We start from the raw sequence: 17,972 nt of genomic DNA, 5'->3' as shown, positions 1-17,972 counted from the left end.
TGATAGAAATGTGCCCGGCCACTAAAAAGAATCCTTGATGCTTGAAAGATAAGACGGACGTCGAGGCTTTATAGCTCTAGGGTAGGGCTGCCATACGTCCGGAATTTCCCGGACATGTCCGGAATTTCACCGTTCAAACTGGCGTCCGGGAGGAATTTTTAAAATATGCCAAATGTCCGGAATTTTGAAGACTTGACGTAGGCTCATAATAATTTCGTAAATCAGCAAAACAATATTTTTTGGGAATATTTAAGCTGATGCATGATATTTTTCTTCGCACTGCGCGCGATACACTATCACATTTATTGATTTTAATATGGAGACTAGCACCCTCGCAAAAACTGCAATAAAATATGAATAAAAACAACCTTCATTTTCTGGAATAAGCTTAATTGTAATCGCAATCGCAATGGGAGAACGGTATATACCCAGAGATCGTTAAAACCAAAACCGTTTAAATGCTTCATTCGAAGATAGTGGTTCCAAACGGGGGGGGGGGGGGGGGATTGTCGTCCTTAAATGTTGGGTGTTTATAAAGCTCCGTGGTGCGCACCGGCATAAGCCTGATAAACATTGTTATCGGTAGGACATGAACAATTGAAGATGCCTTAACCGTATGCAATTACGCTCCCTGTATTTTCAAACTCATCATCATCCACCACCAGCTCTAATGCTAACTGTGATCGTGTTGGCGGAGAGCAATAGCTATAAAGTAATATATGGAACGACCAATATTATTTACAGAATTCATTGAAATAATTTAACGACCAGATGCATATATAAACCAGATTCATATAACAAGCCCCCCTCTAGAAGTTGCATCGACTACCCTATAGTGTGGGCACAAAATCATTGTATGTTTGGGCGGGAGGAGGCTGTAAATATGTGTTTTCAGTCCCGGTTAAACAACACACAGCCACACACTCCTGAACCGGATCGTGACCAGAGGTTTTCTCTGAGCAAAGCTTGGCTAGTGCGACGTCATAACTCATTTTGAAATCCACCAGTGGGCGCTAAAGAGTGTCCGGAATTTGGGTTCCTAAAATATGGCAACCCTACTCTAGGGCGGAGGTGCTCAAACCATTTCGAAAACACTAAATTAAACTTTGGTAAGGTCTCGAAGGCCACTTTCCTATCAGTCTAGTTAGGGGGAAAGGTTGTCCGGAAATCAATTAATCAAAGGATAATAAGTCGCCATTCTCCGTTGTGGAAAAATTGCACTGAATTCGACAATGATTTGTGTCCATTGAGTAGCCGTTGACTGAAGATTAATCACCAAGCTCTCTGGTGAAGACTTAAGTTGACCTGATGGATTTGGCATGCATTTTCCGGTATTAGCAAACATATGAATGAAAAAAGGAAACACTTTCAGTAAAGCAAAGGTTCTTGAATTTGGATCCGCGGACTAGTTGAAGGGGTCCGCTCAAGGCCAATCAAAATCATATAGACTTTGCTAAAAGTGCGAGCATTTAAAATGCGGATATATAGCAAGTCGGCTCATTGACCAGTCCGACAATTAGGATGCAGATGATCTTCAGACCAAATGTAGGATTATCCATAGCAATCAGCGTGTTTTGGGATCCGTGAATTATGTCCTGAAAATTTTATTTGTCATGTGGCATTAACAATTTGAACATGGCTAAAGATCTATGGTTACAAGCGCTACATGTTTAAACTCATCAACTCAATCCGTAACTCTGATCACTTAATCTCAGACAGGTTAGAATTTATAGTAGTGTGTGTATGTGCCAATATATTTGACAAAATTCATTATGTACCTTTAAACCATTTACGCACTTTGCGCGACTATAAGTAATGTGCGAAATTTCCATATAATAAGTGACTGAGATTGTCTTGTACTTGTCGTTACTTATTGCGGCTCGTTCTTCAATCACGTAGCCTACACGACTTCGTTCGTGACGGAAATATTGTGTGTGTTTGGTAGGATTACCATACGTCCCCCTTTAGGAGGATTTGTGCTCCTTATTCGGGTTTTTGAAAATGTCCTCCGATGACGCCTAAATGTCCTTATTTTTGAGATTTTCTCCTCTTTTCTGATAATTTTGGTTAAATATAGGGCAAAATCGGACTGATATACAGTGAATCAGCCTTGAAGTAACGCTCCGACGGGTATTTATTGTAAGTTTGATAATTTTGAAAAAGTTTCCTCCTTTCCTGATTCCAAAATATGGTAACCCTAGTGCAGGGGTGTCAAACTCAAATTGCGTCGCGGGCCGGATTCAAGCCTTTAAATCGCTCGCGGGCCGGATCAAAATGTTCCCTCGTGCCCTTCCTTTTCCCTGAACATTTTATTATCAAGTATATATAGGTAATACGTGGATCATATGGGTGTAATTCTAGCAAGTCGCAACAACCATTATTCGCGAATAATGGAATTGGCAAAATATGATGATTTTCCGGTTGAATATAGATAAGAACCTAAAAAACAGTGGCGCTAACGACGACACAACTTGTCATATTTCTATGCCAAAGCTCACTTGCTTTAATCGTAATCTGGCGTCATCCCTGCACATGCGTTATGTGGAATCTAAGATATCTAACTGTAAACGCGGACGTTGGAATTTGGTATATTAATATTAAATTGCGAATCGAGTTTCTCTTAAGTCCGGGGACCTGTTGGGTTGGAAGTGACACAGCAGTGCAACCATAGATATTTCACTTATTTATTTGTATACCTAAGATATTTTTCATGTAAACTGCATATAACGGTTCCGAATTGGCACTTTCGCTCCTGTGAATAGCTACTTTTTGGTCCATTTTACCGTAAAACTCATTGTGCAATTTTCGTCTTGTCGAAATGGAGTGTCAATGTCACCGAATTGTTCCTAATGGTGACTAGAGTGAAACCGGGTGGTTGTAATGTGATTTGAACATGCTCAACATTTTCTGTCTCGGTGTCATATTTGATGGAAGTCATTCCTACAAAACATCTCAATGTACTACTAATGTGCTGGATAATGTAAGAATTTTCCAATCTACCAAGAATTGCTTCGCGGGCCGGATAAAATCGTCTGGCGGGCCGGATGCGGCCCGCGGGCCGAATGTTTGACACCCCTGCCCTAGTGTTTGGTAATCGCATTTTTAATTGGTAGTGATGAATAGACCCGTAAAAGAAAAGTGACCGTCTGAGACCAGTCTTTCGGGTCGGGTGCTAACAAAGGGCGGCTTGAGTCATGTCGGTAGTTATGGTGGGCAGATCGCATTGACAGTTTTACGTCGGTCATTCTCATCAAGCGAATTCGTTCCCCAACATCGCTGTTAGGTATATACATATTTACAATTTTACATACATTCGCCAATGCCGGGAGTGAATGTTTAAGAACCCTTGCACTAGAGGCCCCGCTGTGATGTAATCGGCATGAGTTTTCCCCAATTAGGAGAAGTGTGGTCATGATGCCGTCTCCAATTCACAATCTAATCCTTTCGCCAACTGGTCGGAAAAAGTCATAGCTTCCAGTTGCGGTAACGTTGAGATATACTTGGTATGTCTTTCAACGATCGGGTACATGCTGAACGAAAAGGAATTCATCGCTTATGCTTGCGATGACGTTAAGGTAAATCAATCATAATTGGCATGTTATTTCGACCGGGGAGATGATGACTTACAAATGCGTATGGTGTCAATCACGTTCTCACTGTGATAGATTTGGAATGACTTTGTTCAGCCTAATTCAAGTGGATCCAGTACTGGAGCCAGTTATTTGAAAAGTAGCTCCGGTTCCGATGTATTTCAAAAGATGAGAGATGAGATGAGATGAGAATATTTTCCTCGTTGGTACCACCTTTCCTAACTAAACATGTTCATATGTATAGCCGACGAACCTGGGAAGGCTGGATATGCCCCGCTTACTCGCAATTACTGTATTGTGGGATTCGTTATGCACACAATTATTCCTTCAGCACAACACCAATGGCCAACTTTGCGGAACGAAAAATAATGATTTCCATGCATGTCACGAAACGGCATTTTGATGCTTATGTGTGAGCTGAACAATTTAATCAATTAGTAATGAGACGAATACATACGCGGTGTCAGAGCACAAATGCGTGATCTTGCTGCACAACTCGATTTGTAGATGCGCACGCCACACTCCGAGAAACACCGTCTCCTTTCTGAATCGGATGAGCGTTCTTTGTTGACAGTTTTTTAATCGTAGCGCGAAAATGGACAGTGTGTTAATATGTAGCCTATGCCCACGAATTTAAATTAATTTCGGCACTTGATTGTTTACTCCAGTAACTATTTGCGAACGTTACCTGGGAAATACATCGAAGCATCCTAGAACGTCATTGTAGGCCGCATACGATTGTGGCTATGCGAGCTAGTCAATGCGATGTCCGAACCCCTTGCCCCTGGTCTAAGATATGAGAGGGGGATTAGTGATTGATGAACGATCTATCTTGACCTGATCCGTGGAGGCTTGAGATATATTTTCAATCGAATTAAATATATTTCACAGAAGCAGATAATCTGTTCTTACAGCAGCAAGTAGCATCCAGCGCAGACAACACAGGCAAATTAACAGCAAGGGCTAGCGAACACACAAACGCATTTATACACTACGTATTAACCTAACAATCAAATAATCATTGACCCAATCACCAAATTAGAGGAACAGAAATACGAAAAGAGAGTTCACAGGTCTTAAGCAATTAACGCTTCGCAGCACTCCTTCTCTTATGACATGGAGTATCTCTCATTCAGGAATACGAGAAATTCTGATTTGCTTCCTCAAATTGCAGAAAGACTGTCGACGTAGCGGCTTTGTAAATATGTCGGCAAGCTGCTTTTCATTCGGGACGTATTCGATGTCAATCTTGTTCGCATCGAGCTCGTCTCGGATATATCCAAATTTCACGGCTATATGTTTCGTTGCTGGGTGATTAACCCGATTTCGGCACATCGCGATCGCACTTTGGTTGTCTTCAAAGATGGTGATCGGCAATTTGACGTTTTTTCCCATCTTTTCAAATAACTGACGAAGCCATGCGGTCTCACTAGCAGCGAGATTCAGTGCGATAAATTCTGCTTCAGCTGTGGACTGCGCCGTTACTGATTGTTTCTTCGATCTCCAACAAATTGGAGCATTTCCCATCAAGATAATGTAACCCGAGGTTGATTTCCTATCATCACGGTCACCACCGAAATCTGCATCTGCAAAAGCTGTAACAGTGTTGAAACCACTCTTATAAGTTATACCGTATTCAATAGTTTCTAGAATGTAACGCAACAAATGTTTAATCATTTGCCAATGATATACGGTTGCCGGTTGGATCACTGTTGTATTGTGCTAGTTTAGCAACTGCGAACGCAATATCGGGTCGAGTATACATCGCCTGAAAGTAGATTCCCAACCGCAGCTTGATATGTCGACGAATCGAACATTTTGTCTGTCGGTTTCGCTTTCTCCAGCACTGCTCCAGAATCCATTGCAGTAGACACAGGCTTACACTCGGACATTCCGAATCGTTCCAGCACACTTTCCGCATAACAATATTGTCCGATCCAAATACAATCATCTGTCAGCTTGACACGCATACCAAGAAGATGGTGTAACATACCCGTGTCTTTGACATTGAACATCTTTTGCAAAGTAGACTTCGTCTTCGATTTTACTTTCTTCGTTTTCCCCGCTAAGAGTATATCGTCAAGGTAGACTGCCAATTGTACGACTCCTTCGTCGTAAACGCCGCTGTAAATACAAGGATCAGATTTCGTTTATTTAAAGCCCACCTTAATCAATTACTCATGTAGAGCTTGATTCCAGCATCGCGGTGATTGCTTCAAACCATGTAGGGACTTTCTCTGGAGACACACTTTATCCGCTTGTCCTTTCTGTACAAAGCCTTCGGGCTATTTCATATAGATAGTCTCGTCTAATCTACCGGGTAGAAAACCGGTTTTGACGTCCATCTGATGTATTTCCATATTTTCCTCGACTGCCAATGCAATATACGCTCGAAATGAACTTGCATGAACCACAGGCGAAAACGTTTGTTCGTAGTCTCTTCCGTATCTCTGGGTATTTCCAAGTGCTACAAATCTTGCTTTGGCACGCGTCGCGTTTCCATTTTCGTCGTATTTGTACTTGAGAACCCATTTATTCCCCAAAATCTTCCCATCGGGTGAGGATTAACGAGATCCCATACTTTTAAATTTTTCATCGATGTGATTTCTTCATTTGCAGCTTCTTTCCACATATCAAAGTGCTCTGACTGGAATGCTTCTTTCAAGTTTTTCGGTTCATTCAACTGATGAATGACTGGAATGCTTCTTTCAAGTTTTTCGGTTCATTCAACTGATGAACTGCTGCGGGTATCACATACGTCAACACTTCCGTGTCTTCAATTTGCTCGAAATTCTCATTGTAAGCAAGTCTTGGTGGAGGATTCCCTGCATTCCGTCGCGATGATGATCGACGTACTCCTTCCACTTGCTCATTCGCCGGCCTTACTATCAATCGGTTATCCGCTGATTGCTGTTCCTCACTGTTTAATGAAGGATAGATGATTGACGACGTAGGACACTCAGGCTGAACTTCAGTCGATTCTTCTTCCTGACGAAATCGGGATTCATCAAATTTACCGTGTCTCCGAATCAGAACTTCTTTCCTGTCTTCGGACCACAGACGGTAACCTTTGGATAATAAATCATAACCGATTAAATTGCACACTTCAGCCTTCGGATCAAGCTTTTTTTCCTCTCACTTTTCTCTATGACGGCATAGGCTTTACATCCAAATATTCTCAAGTGTCTTACGTTGGGCTTGGTCCCATGATAAGCTTCAAACGGAGTTTTGTTGTTGAGAGCAACGGTTGGATTTCTGTTCTTCTGATAAGCGGCTGTCAATATTGCTTCCGCCCATAAGAAACCATGGGTCATTTTGCAACATGAAGCATCGCAGAAGCTTTCTCACAGAAAACTCGGTTCAAGCGTTCCGCAACTGCATTTTGCGAAGGACATGACCGTACAGATTTCTCATGTCTGATTCCATTTTCTTTCAACCATGATTCGCATTCATTGCTCACGTATTCTCTGCCATTGTCCGTGCGTATACATCCAACTAACTGACGTCGAACTTTTTCTTGGTTTAAAACGAAGAATTTCAGTTCAGCGAACACATCGGACTTCCGTTTAAGAGGTATCATCCACGACATTCGACTGTAATCGTCAGTAAACGTTAGAAAGTATCTTGAACCACCTTGCGGCTCTGGTGAAATGGGTCCACAAACATCTGAGTGAATCAATTCTAACGTCCTCGTTGCACGGCGTTCAGATGGTTTCGGGATTGGTAACTTTGTGGATTTCCCCAATGCACACGGTTCACAAAACTTCATGTTCTTCGACTCATTCAACTTCAGGTCGTTAACCATATTCTTCGCAACCATTCTACGAAGATTATCCTCGCCAATGTGACCGAAACGTTGATGCCATACATCAGCTGATGCGGTACCACCAAAGCAATTTTCGTTTTTTTTTCATCATCATTAACAGGATTACTGATGTCTTCAAAATAGTTCTTGAAGTTTCCACGTCCGGATAAAACTCCTACTGCACAGCGCATGATTTGAGAGTCTTTTCGATCTAGCTCACATCATTGGTATCAGATTCTTCAATGTCTGTTCCAGTTGCACCAGTACGAAAACAATTGATATCAGGATTCAATTCGTCATGATCATCATCAGAAAGATCCCGATTTCCGCTGTTTTCATTGGTTTTTTATTAAGTATCTTCATTTCTTCTTTGTTGCAAGGTCGATAATCTAGCATGTAGAGACCATTGATCAGTGATCCAGTTGCAACAATATGACCCTCGTATCGATCCAAAATTCGAAGCTTCTTCGAGTTGAAGGTAGCTTCATACTGATGCCTGGCAACAGCAGCTCGAATCGAGAATAACGTTGTCGATAGGTCCGGCACATAAATCGCATTCTGCAAATCTGCAATGCCATATTCTTCGCCATCTCGGAAGATAATTATTCGAAGAGTTCCGATCCCTTCAGAGTAAATCAGGTTTCCATCGCCTAATTCAATTTCTTCGTGGCAATGTTTAAGGTCGATATTAAATTATTTCCTGCAGCTCATATGACTAGTTGCACCACTATCACATATTACAAATTGTCGATTTCGAGACAAGAATGCTGACGTGTGAAGCAAGTAATGTCTTCTGACTCCAGAGATTGATTCAACACGTGGCAAGTAATTCTTCGAACCAGGATTCTTATATGGCACGATGTCAGATGAATAAAACATCGCATGCTTCGCTGATTTCCCAGTACGAGATGCTTGTGCACGACGAGTGATTGGATGCGCCATTTCCAATTTCTTATCTTCAATTTTGAACAGCTTCTTGGAGGTACAGAACTTCAATATACAATTGAATAGTATATTCATATTGAAATTAACCCCAATATTTTCGGCTGACACTCGTCAGGGGTAATCGTAAGCAACTAGTAGAGAATTAAAAAAAACAGTGTATATCAACAATCGTAACACAAAATATGACGTCACCAGTACGAAATGTCGAATACGAGAGCGTTCAATGTACTATTTTTAGATGATACACGAACTCTCAAGGCTGTGTCAACAAAAAGAGTTCGTGGATCATTTAAAAATATTACATTGAATGCTCTCGTTTTGTGTTACGATTGTTGATATACGCTGTTCTTTAGAATTGTCTACTAGTTGCTTACGATTACCCCTGACGAATGTCAGCCGAAAATATTCGGGTTCATTTCAATATGAATATACTATTCAATCTTCAATTTTGATTATTCATTCTTGTCTGCCTGATACACTCGTATTCTTGAATTGTCGCGCAATATCACTTGTGAGCTTGTAGTATAATTCGTTATACTGATTATAACAGTGCAGGGCTTTGATTCAAGTTGTCGAATACCCATGCAACACTAGAATCTCATCGGCATCAATTCTGAGTTTATTCGATTCGTTTGAAAGGGAACCTTCTATGTTCAACTAAACTCCGTCGACGACGGACGGACCGGTAACAAGCGCGCCAACATCGAATTATAAAACCATTGGGCGTTTGGTAGAAAGTGGATTTCTGCTGTTAACGTCACAACATGCGCTCATTTATGCAGCTACACTTGAACAAATCGCACCATTTCAAGATTAAATTAGACTGTATGGTTTGATATCACCGAGCGCAGTGCCGGTATTAAAACGTTGCGTCACTGTTTTAATGCTCTGTGCACAGTACATATAATAGCAATGGCATGGAGTAAAGTGCGTTCTCGTGCAGATATGATGTCATCAACAGACGACACGATATAATTGTCACGTCACGCGACCTTGCATACCCACTAGGGCGGTTCAAAAATAACCTTTTTTCCTTAATCTTGCGGGCTACGTGATTAAATCGTCAGGTTACCTTAAAAAACGACGCACACCAAATTTGAATTCATTCCAACCAATATTCGCGGTTTGCGTAGAGTTAGAAAATTTTGAATTTGCCCAGAATTTACAACATGATTTTGGGCCCCTTCGAGCTCGGGCGCCCTCTTACTGGCTGGCTTGGGAGGGGGGGGGCAGTTATGACCCTGGGCATACTGTACATTCAGGAAGTATCTTCATGAAGTACACTTATATTACTACATGCATTCCCAACAGCAATATTTTTCTCTTTAATTGATGTCTAGAGTTATCTGTATTGACCACCTTCAAGATAACGAAAATCATCGGGTCTTGGTGAAGTAGTAGAACTGTATCAACGGAATCATGAACTGCCGGAGTAAGTATTGAATTTCCATTTTAATAGGAGCTTGGCTAATACTCAGAACCAGGGCATGGTATGGTATGGTATGGTATGGAACGGAATTTCGGTACGGAATATGGAAGAGTGCAAGAATGTTATGGTATGGAAATTTCTTAAGTATGGTATGGTATGGAATGCTATTTCCATACTTCCGTACTTTTTCCATACTTTGACAGTTTTGCCGGATTCATGACAATGATTTTACTTTCGATTCGTAAAATTGATTGCATATCTCAGAAAATCGCTCACTGTCAATCTTCATATTTCAAATTGCGATTGATGACTGACCCAGCCGGGTCGACATCTATTTGAAGACACGAAAGTTGCGTAACGCGCATATGAAGGAAAATAATGCTTAATATTCCAATCTAAATATCATATAAACGAATGCCATTCCATCGCTCCTGCGTTATAATTTGCATTTCTCTTATCGTAACTTACAATCCTAAAGTTTTTAAAGTGGTGGACTTTGAGAATGTAAAAGTTATATGAATGTTTTTATCAATTTGCTGAACTTGGAAATAATTTTCTGCGCTTTCGCATAGGATCATCATCATCACGCAATATATGTATTTGACATAACCATCGTTATAATTCAAAAATATGTTACGATATGTCGGCCTTCAACACGCAGTAAAATTCATGATATCTGGTTATCTCAAATTAAATAATGGACAACCTCATGTTGAATAATGAACGTAATGTGTGACCCACAGATTGGCGGGAAAAAATGACATTTGATTCGCTGTACCAAAATGAATGTAGTGATGTAAATTTACATTCTAAGATGTATTCTAATGCAGTGTTTTCTAACCAGTGGGGAATTCAGGGCTTTCTGCTTGGGAATCGACTCACTTTTTATTAACCTCGTTTATTAAACGTCTGCATGAAATGCCGATCGTATCTTTAATATTTAGGCCTATTAGCTCAATTGCAATTCAGCAATTCGTATTATCAGTGCTCCCAATAAGCGAGAATGGACCGGACAGCGGCACGCGATCTCAAACATATATTTATATATAGGTTGGTATTCATTCCTATGCGAAATGGTGTGATTGAGATCACCTAATTCGTTATAATAAGATTTCATATGTATATGAATATACATTCACTGGAGATCGGGGACTCGCTGCTTGATAGCATAGCAGGACTCGTTTTTAAATAGCAGATTTCTTTTCCAGTTATAGTAGCGTGCGAAAGTGTAGCTTATGGCGGCTTATATCTACCATACCATACCGTAGTCGAATTAAGACTGGTATGGTGGTACGTGTGCATGTGCAGTGGCATATGCAGAGGAGTTTGGGGTTAGAAACCGAAATTTCGTCCTTCTGAAATGTCAATTCTATCTCTACTATCTCTACGTTTGCAATTACGCGATTGTTATCGAGCTGTTTCGCTTCGACCGAACAATACACACTTTCCAAAGTTGAAGCCTTACATTTCTGAACTGGTGTCCGAAAGGTAGCAGCAGAAGTCGCACACATTGTAATAAAGACTCAATATAATATTTTCGCTTTGTGTGAAAATCATATTTTATTGTTTTTTTTGTCACTCTGTTGATGCACAGTTCATTTTGTGCGTCAGCAATCTATAGCAATGCATCAGATGCAGTGACGCGCGGTGAGTTCCATCACGGGTGATTACTGATTCTTTTAGAGTCCGATTTACAAATGTGTTTACGCAACATGGAAGCTGATTTAGTTGACGACTTGTTTCTTCTCACGTTAGCGCTGTTCAAACGCAGGCTACGTAAGCAGCTAATACATACAGGAAGATCCACAATTGAATGTAGTCATGGATTGAAAATAGGCTACATACCAGCTATACATAAGTGAGGGCATGTTATACTATAGTGTTGGATTGTTAGTCAATAAATGAGGCAGATTAATTTGTATATCAACTGGCTATTGTCAGTCTGGCTACGCTGCCTAATTTCACTCTACTCGGTGTGATCCAACATATAGGTAATATTTAGATTTTCGGAATCAGTGTGACAATAGCGTTCGATTAATTCTAGTCATTACAAATTATGGGTTGTTTATGATGAATTGCGCCGTCGCAGGTGAAACTGGTCCCGCCTGTACCTCCCTTCTCCATTCGCGCTTTAGTTGAAAACGAAATATGCCATTTCCATGATTTTGGGTGTGAATGTGTTCAAAACTTAGTCATTCATAACATCCATAGAAGATACCAATATTTATTGGTAATATAATCATTGAAAACAAGTTGTAATATAATCATTGAAAACAAGTTTCTTTTGCTCATCCTGACGACAGGTGATGCACTGTCCCGCTTGCCTCCCCTGACCGCGTGTCACTGATTAGATGATTAGTTAGACGTGAGCGTAGATTTTTGTTTTCGTCATCAAGCCAAAAGTTTGTGTTAATAAAGATTAGGAACCACTGAAACAAATATTCGATGTAGTAGTATGATTGAAAGAACCACCGTCATGCCGTATGACAGGATATGAATATATAAAACACACCACTGCCTTTCTGGAGGATAATCGTCACTAGCACTCCGCCTAACAGTTTCAAACGGGAACATAATTATTGACGTTTGGTAATGCTTAGTTAAGCGCAGTGTGAACGTTTCGGACTGCCTAGGAGTATCTACACAGACAAAGATTTGTAATTTCGTACACATCAAATAAAACTTGACAACTTCCACGTCAGAAATCATTGACTTCTGATATAAATCATAAACCAGCTCTTCTTTGGCGTTGCTAATAACAGCAGCTCGCCATATCTGTAGGCAACAGGCATACGCATGTTCATTGTTCAACTACGAGAAGCATCATTCAATATGGAATATTTTTATGTTCACACTATCTTTTTCTCATATTACCATGCTTGAAACAGGAGCGAATCGTTATTTCGCAATTCTTAGGGCTACCAAACATTTGAATCTGCCGTAGCCATCTGCTCATGCATCATGTTAGCGTGGATTGTTGCTACAATGAAAATTGATAGGGTCGGGAAATTGTCCGCTATTAAGATAGGAAACTGATATATTGTGACGTAACACGCAATGACGTCACATTTAAAAGAACATTTTTCTCTCGTAAGGCCTCCTCATTGCAATCGTTGTATTGTCTTCCAATATGTGATCAAGAGTCGAGTTCTAACTAGCAAAATTATTGTAATCGTGAGTTATCTTGATTACTTATCCATTGTAATCGTAATCGTAATCGACTTATTCGAGATTTTGCTGTAATCGTAATCGCGTCATTCAAAAGTAATCGTAATCGCAATGGATTTCATTCATGAAGTAATCACTCCGTGTCTGGTTGGTGGTACATGTCGCAACACTGACGATGTGATTTGGGTAAACAACAAATTAGTCATAGTTAAAAGGCATTGAATGTGTTTTACCTGTGTTGTAACATGTGCATGTGCAATTTACATAAAACAACAACAGCCATTTCACAGGTCTCGATTATTGCAAACCACCGAGAGGATGCCCGATGCCGAGAGGATGCTGTCTTTATAATATTTTTCCCTGTGGAAACAGACACGTTGTAAAAGCACGAGACAAGTCAACAAAGGCAAAGCAGAGCACCATAAGTAAATATTCCCCATCTATTTATGACGTCTGTGACGGTGTTGTTTAATTCCGAAACTGTACCCTACCAGTGGTGAACGTCACGAGTTCTAGGGATGCTATTACCCTGATTTTTATTATTTCACTATTCCACGTCATTCTTCAAGGCAAGGGTTCGTAAACTGGGGACGCGCACCTTAGGGCGGGGGCGTGAAACCATCTGAATTATTTCGAGTGTTTTTTGCATCAGTATTCATTGCAAATTTTATTAGGGCTTGAATTAGTAGGCCTATCTCTTTATTTTGTTGATTTTTTTATGGATAGCGCACGTCGAAAATAAAAATGAGAAGAAAATACTCGTAACTTACGTATCCAGTCCAGTTGCATTTGCAATTATGACATAACATATTAACATTGTAAACCATATCACCAGGGTTTCAAAAAGCAAAACTGCCGCACATACCGAAATATAACACTAAGTTGAAATTACGTTACTGATCTATTCGACGTAATTATATGTATATGTTTAAAAATCACTGGTCAAAGTAATTGGAGCTTAAATTTAGTTTTATTTTCAATGTGAGACTGATGTTTCAGTTATTACATATGAGAAAACGTTATATTTTAACATTCACTTGCTAACAACTTTTACAGAAGTGACTCCACAGACGAACATAATTAACATTACGGATTATTCTGGACAAGTGACGGAATATAATGCGTCTACAAACTCTTTGCGCAGCGAAATCGACACGATGAGCTTACCAGGTAGCACGACCACGCTAGCTACTGGAATCATCGTAGGCATCGGATCAGCGATAGTAACACTCCTAATTTTGGCGATTATAATTATGATATATACAAGGTGGGTTCCGCCCGAATAGTTTTAGAAGTGCATTTTAAAAATTATAAACGTAGTCCTCCGGCCCACGAAGCAATGCTTAGTAAATAAAATGTTTCCACAAAGGCTGAGGTTTGTAAGAGGAAATACTCCCACTTAAATAATCTATTCCCAAGCTATAACGTGTTCATATGCCACATTATCCCCTGCCAATAACAGTTTTTCGTTTTGACTCTAGTCTTTCTTATTATACATCTGTTAAATCGGCACGAATTACCGAGAAAATGTTTAAAAAAATTGGCGGAGAGGTAGGCATTTACAGAGGTAAAGCGCTATGCTAATCCGTCGAATGCAAGTTACATAGTGTTCAAATACGGTAATCATATTTTGAGATCCAAAAAAGAGGCCATTTCTCAAAGATTCTGAAAACTGGTGATTTTGAAAACCGTTCGACCAATTGTACTGTGTTAACTAAACAAAATTAATCACATTGTCTATGACGTTCGGTGCGTCGGGGTCGAGATTTTCATCGCATTTTATTCCTTTCTATAAAGAGATGACAAATGCCTAAAACATAGGACATTTAGGCATCCTCCGGGGACACTTTCAATTTATTGAAAAAGGAGGACAAATCTTCTTAACAGAGGACGTATGGTAACCCTAATTCAGCGGTTCCCAACCTTTTTCCACCCACGTACCATTTGGAGGTTTAATGTAGTGCGCTCGCACAACCTACATAAGTTACGCGCGCAGAAGGTGGCCTAAAATGTTTTCACCATGTATTACGTCATAATGACGTATTTGACCTATGCGAGATGTAATAACAAATTCTATTAAACTAGGCATTATCAGCCAGGGTTGATGGGGTGCATGGAATTGTTTTTTTCACCACCAGTCAGAAAATTCCAAACACTCAAAATCAACCCCACCTGAACCAATAACTACCTCCGGTCGAAAAAACAAACAAACAGAATCTACTCTCGTACCACCTAGAAAACCTTCGCTCACCACTAGTGGTACGCCTACCTCAGGTTGGGAACCACTGCCCTAGTTCGAAGAATATCATGCAAATATATTTGACATATGTGGTCCTATTGATATATAAATTCCTATTTAAAGCCTTAGAAAGTCATTCACTTTATTCTATTAAGCAAATCAACGCTATCAAAGTACACCAAGTGGGTTAATTCAATGAGGCGCTACAGCAACATTTTTACGGCGTATTTTGAAATATTCTTTGTTGAAACGATGTGAATTGATAATAATGAATCTAATTCGCATTGTCCGCGTTTACAGACATACAGTTTTATTGAACAAAATTGCAATAAAAATCTAATACATGCTGCAGCGATACAATCCTTAGGGATTCCCGCAGATCATCCGGTCAGCTACATTAATGGAGTACTAATTAAGCATTGTTCAATTCGAGTCTCGCGTCACAAAAAATATAAAAAAAATGTAAGTAGGCCGAATAGTGGTTTGGAATATCAAATGAGTAATAGGCAAAATACTAAAGGATTGAAAGGATTACACATTATGATAAGAACGAAGTGAGCAAAGAAATTAAGCCAATGATATCGTCGTTACACGAAGGTTTGAAAATACTGTCTCGGTGGCTTATGATCGCATTGAATTGATCTATCATTATACTTTTGCCAATTCAATTGTTTGCGAATGAAGATGGTTCTCGAATAAAGCTCCTGTGATCTGTAGCATCATATATTGTTTATAAATTTCAAAATGACGCTACACTCGTTGGGATACAATCATATTTGAAAAAAAGTATTTCGGGATCATTTGGCTGGTACGGTCCACAAGCGATTAACATATTATGAATCAGGGCCGTAACTTGGATTGAATTCGACATCGCTGGTTTAATAGCTGCCCACCACTGAGATGATACAATAAAGACGTCGAAATAATCGCCACAGATCCATTAGTAAACAATCCAGGAAGCGACAATTTACTGAAATGGGTTAAGACTGCTTAAAATTAATTACTGGATACATACAGACGGATATGCATTACAGAATCCGCGACAGGAGAACTGATCAAGAAGTCTCAGCTGAACGTGGAAACGGTACAGATCAGCCGACGAGTGACTCGTACTTTCCGTCGAAAGATGTCGCCATCTTGAATTCAATGGATGCGACATATTCAGTCATTAATGATGTAAATACGAACACATCGGAATGCGGCAACTCTTCCAAAAAACAGAAAGACAACAGAGGAGATACAAGCGTGACGAAAATTAATCTCTATGTGACGAGATAACTTTGAAATCAAATTTATGATTGTTCCGAGAATTCTAATCATACTCTAAAACTCCCAATGCATCAAACTGAGATCGGATAACACTCGCATAGCATGTTTTCCACAAATTATTTCTCCAATGCGGCTAATAGTATGATAATTTTAGGCAGCAATTATTTACGAACAATGTTTTAATATCCTCCTAACGTTGAAACGGAATATATACATAGGCTTATCCAGATATCATCGATTCGTTGAATCGTACAAATACATTATGTGACGAAATCCACGGGTTTGCCTTATTTGTTGCATTTTGCTGCATGTCGGAGCGTCGGATAGTAGGTGCCGTTTGCAACAGGAATAACAATAACCTCTATTGATTTCGGCAAGGTTTTCAATAATATTTGGTTCAAATCTCTTTAAATGCAAGTCATATCCATTATACATGCATCGTCATTGTCCGTCCAATCTATATTCCAATGGGCGTAGCGTTGTCCCTTGCCGACGAATTCGTTTATTCAAAGCTGGGTTCCAACTCTTCTATTTGCATTATGCAATTGCATATATTCCGATTAAAATATGTCCTATAACACGGATTTGTCAGTTTTCGTATGTAAATATCAACATCTCACATGTATCTATGTGAATTTGTTGTAAGATGCAATCAGAGTATGTTCTAGCTATTGCATATTATGGAAGCAATATTTTCTTAACGCAAAGGGACCAGACGAAGGTCGCGTCGGGAAAGTGCATCAACGAGGAAATGTGTGCTTGGATTGGGGAAATTATTTTAGGAAGTGAGGACGTGTGGCCTCGAATTCACAGGGATTGGTCGAGTGGAATGGTAACACCTATGGAAATCATTTAGCTGCAGCTCGAGTACGATGGGTTTTGTGGTACAAGGGCTGCTGCCAAAAGGTTTTTCTCGCTGTCAACTTTAATTTGAGACCACATCGCAATTATTACTTTCGAAATGGGCCCCTTAGGCTACTTCACTTCCGGTATGATAATTGCTAAAAATCTGCGGAGATTCAGTCCTTTTGTTAGGGGTGATCGTCCGTTTCAACGACGCATACTAAACAAAATTGTAATAATTGAAATTTTATATCGTGATCTTCGTGTGCTGAAAGTAAATGTTAAAAATAAGAATAATTATATGCAGGCGCGGGTAGCAGTTTTCCTACCAAACCTGACTCGATTTACCTCAAACCTAATCTTAACTCAAAGTTGCGTCACAATTGCGAGAATCAAATCCTAAACGCTCGATGACTGAAAATGAATCTCTAACTCAGTGGTTCTCAACCTTTTTCATCTCGTGCCTCCCTTGGCCGAAATTCAAGCCAAAATTCCCCCCTTAGGATAAATCTGCCCGATGATTAAAAAAGATCATTTTCACCGCGCAAACACCTGTTGACTGAGAGAATAAGACGGGCTGTACCGAGTGTTTGTTTCTAGCAGTGCTGTAATAACACTTTGCAGACCTCTAAAAACAATGGTCTTGGTCCCAATCAAACATATTCTGGAAGGCTTGACTCGACT

General features: G+C 39.9%; 1 protein-coding gene across 1 annotated transcript; it reads left to right on the top strand.

The window, feature by feature from the left end:
- The first annotated feature begins 9,649 nt into the window (after positions 1-9,649).
- On the top strand, positions 9,650-17,070 carry LOC145442328 (uncharacterized). The gene is made up of 4 exons (XM_080320222.1): positions 9,650-9,772; positions 13,228-13,362; positions 13,994-14,204; positions 16,211-17,070. The coding sequence occupies exons 1-4, from the start codon at positions 9,760-9,762 to the stop codon at positions 16,452-16,454; spliced, it is 603 nt and encodes a 200-aa protein (XP_080176348.1). The 5' UTR covers positions 9,650-9,759; the 3' UTR covers positions 16,455-17,070.
- Positions 17,071-17,972: the final 902 nt, after the last annotated feature.

The sequence above is a fragment of the Botryllus schlosseri genome, chromosome 1 (assembly GCF_051294905.1).
Source record: "Botryllus schlosseri isolate E-star chromosome 1, Bs_hap1, whole genome shotgun sequence".
NCBI lineage: Eukaryota > Metazoa > Chordata > Ascidiacea > Stolidobranchia > Styelidae > Botryllus > Botryllus schlosseri.
The sequence above is the reverse complement of the archived record's forward strand: the minus strand, read 5'-3'. Positions and strand labels throughout refer to the sequence as shown.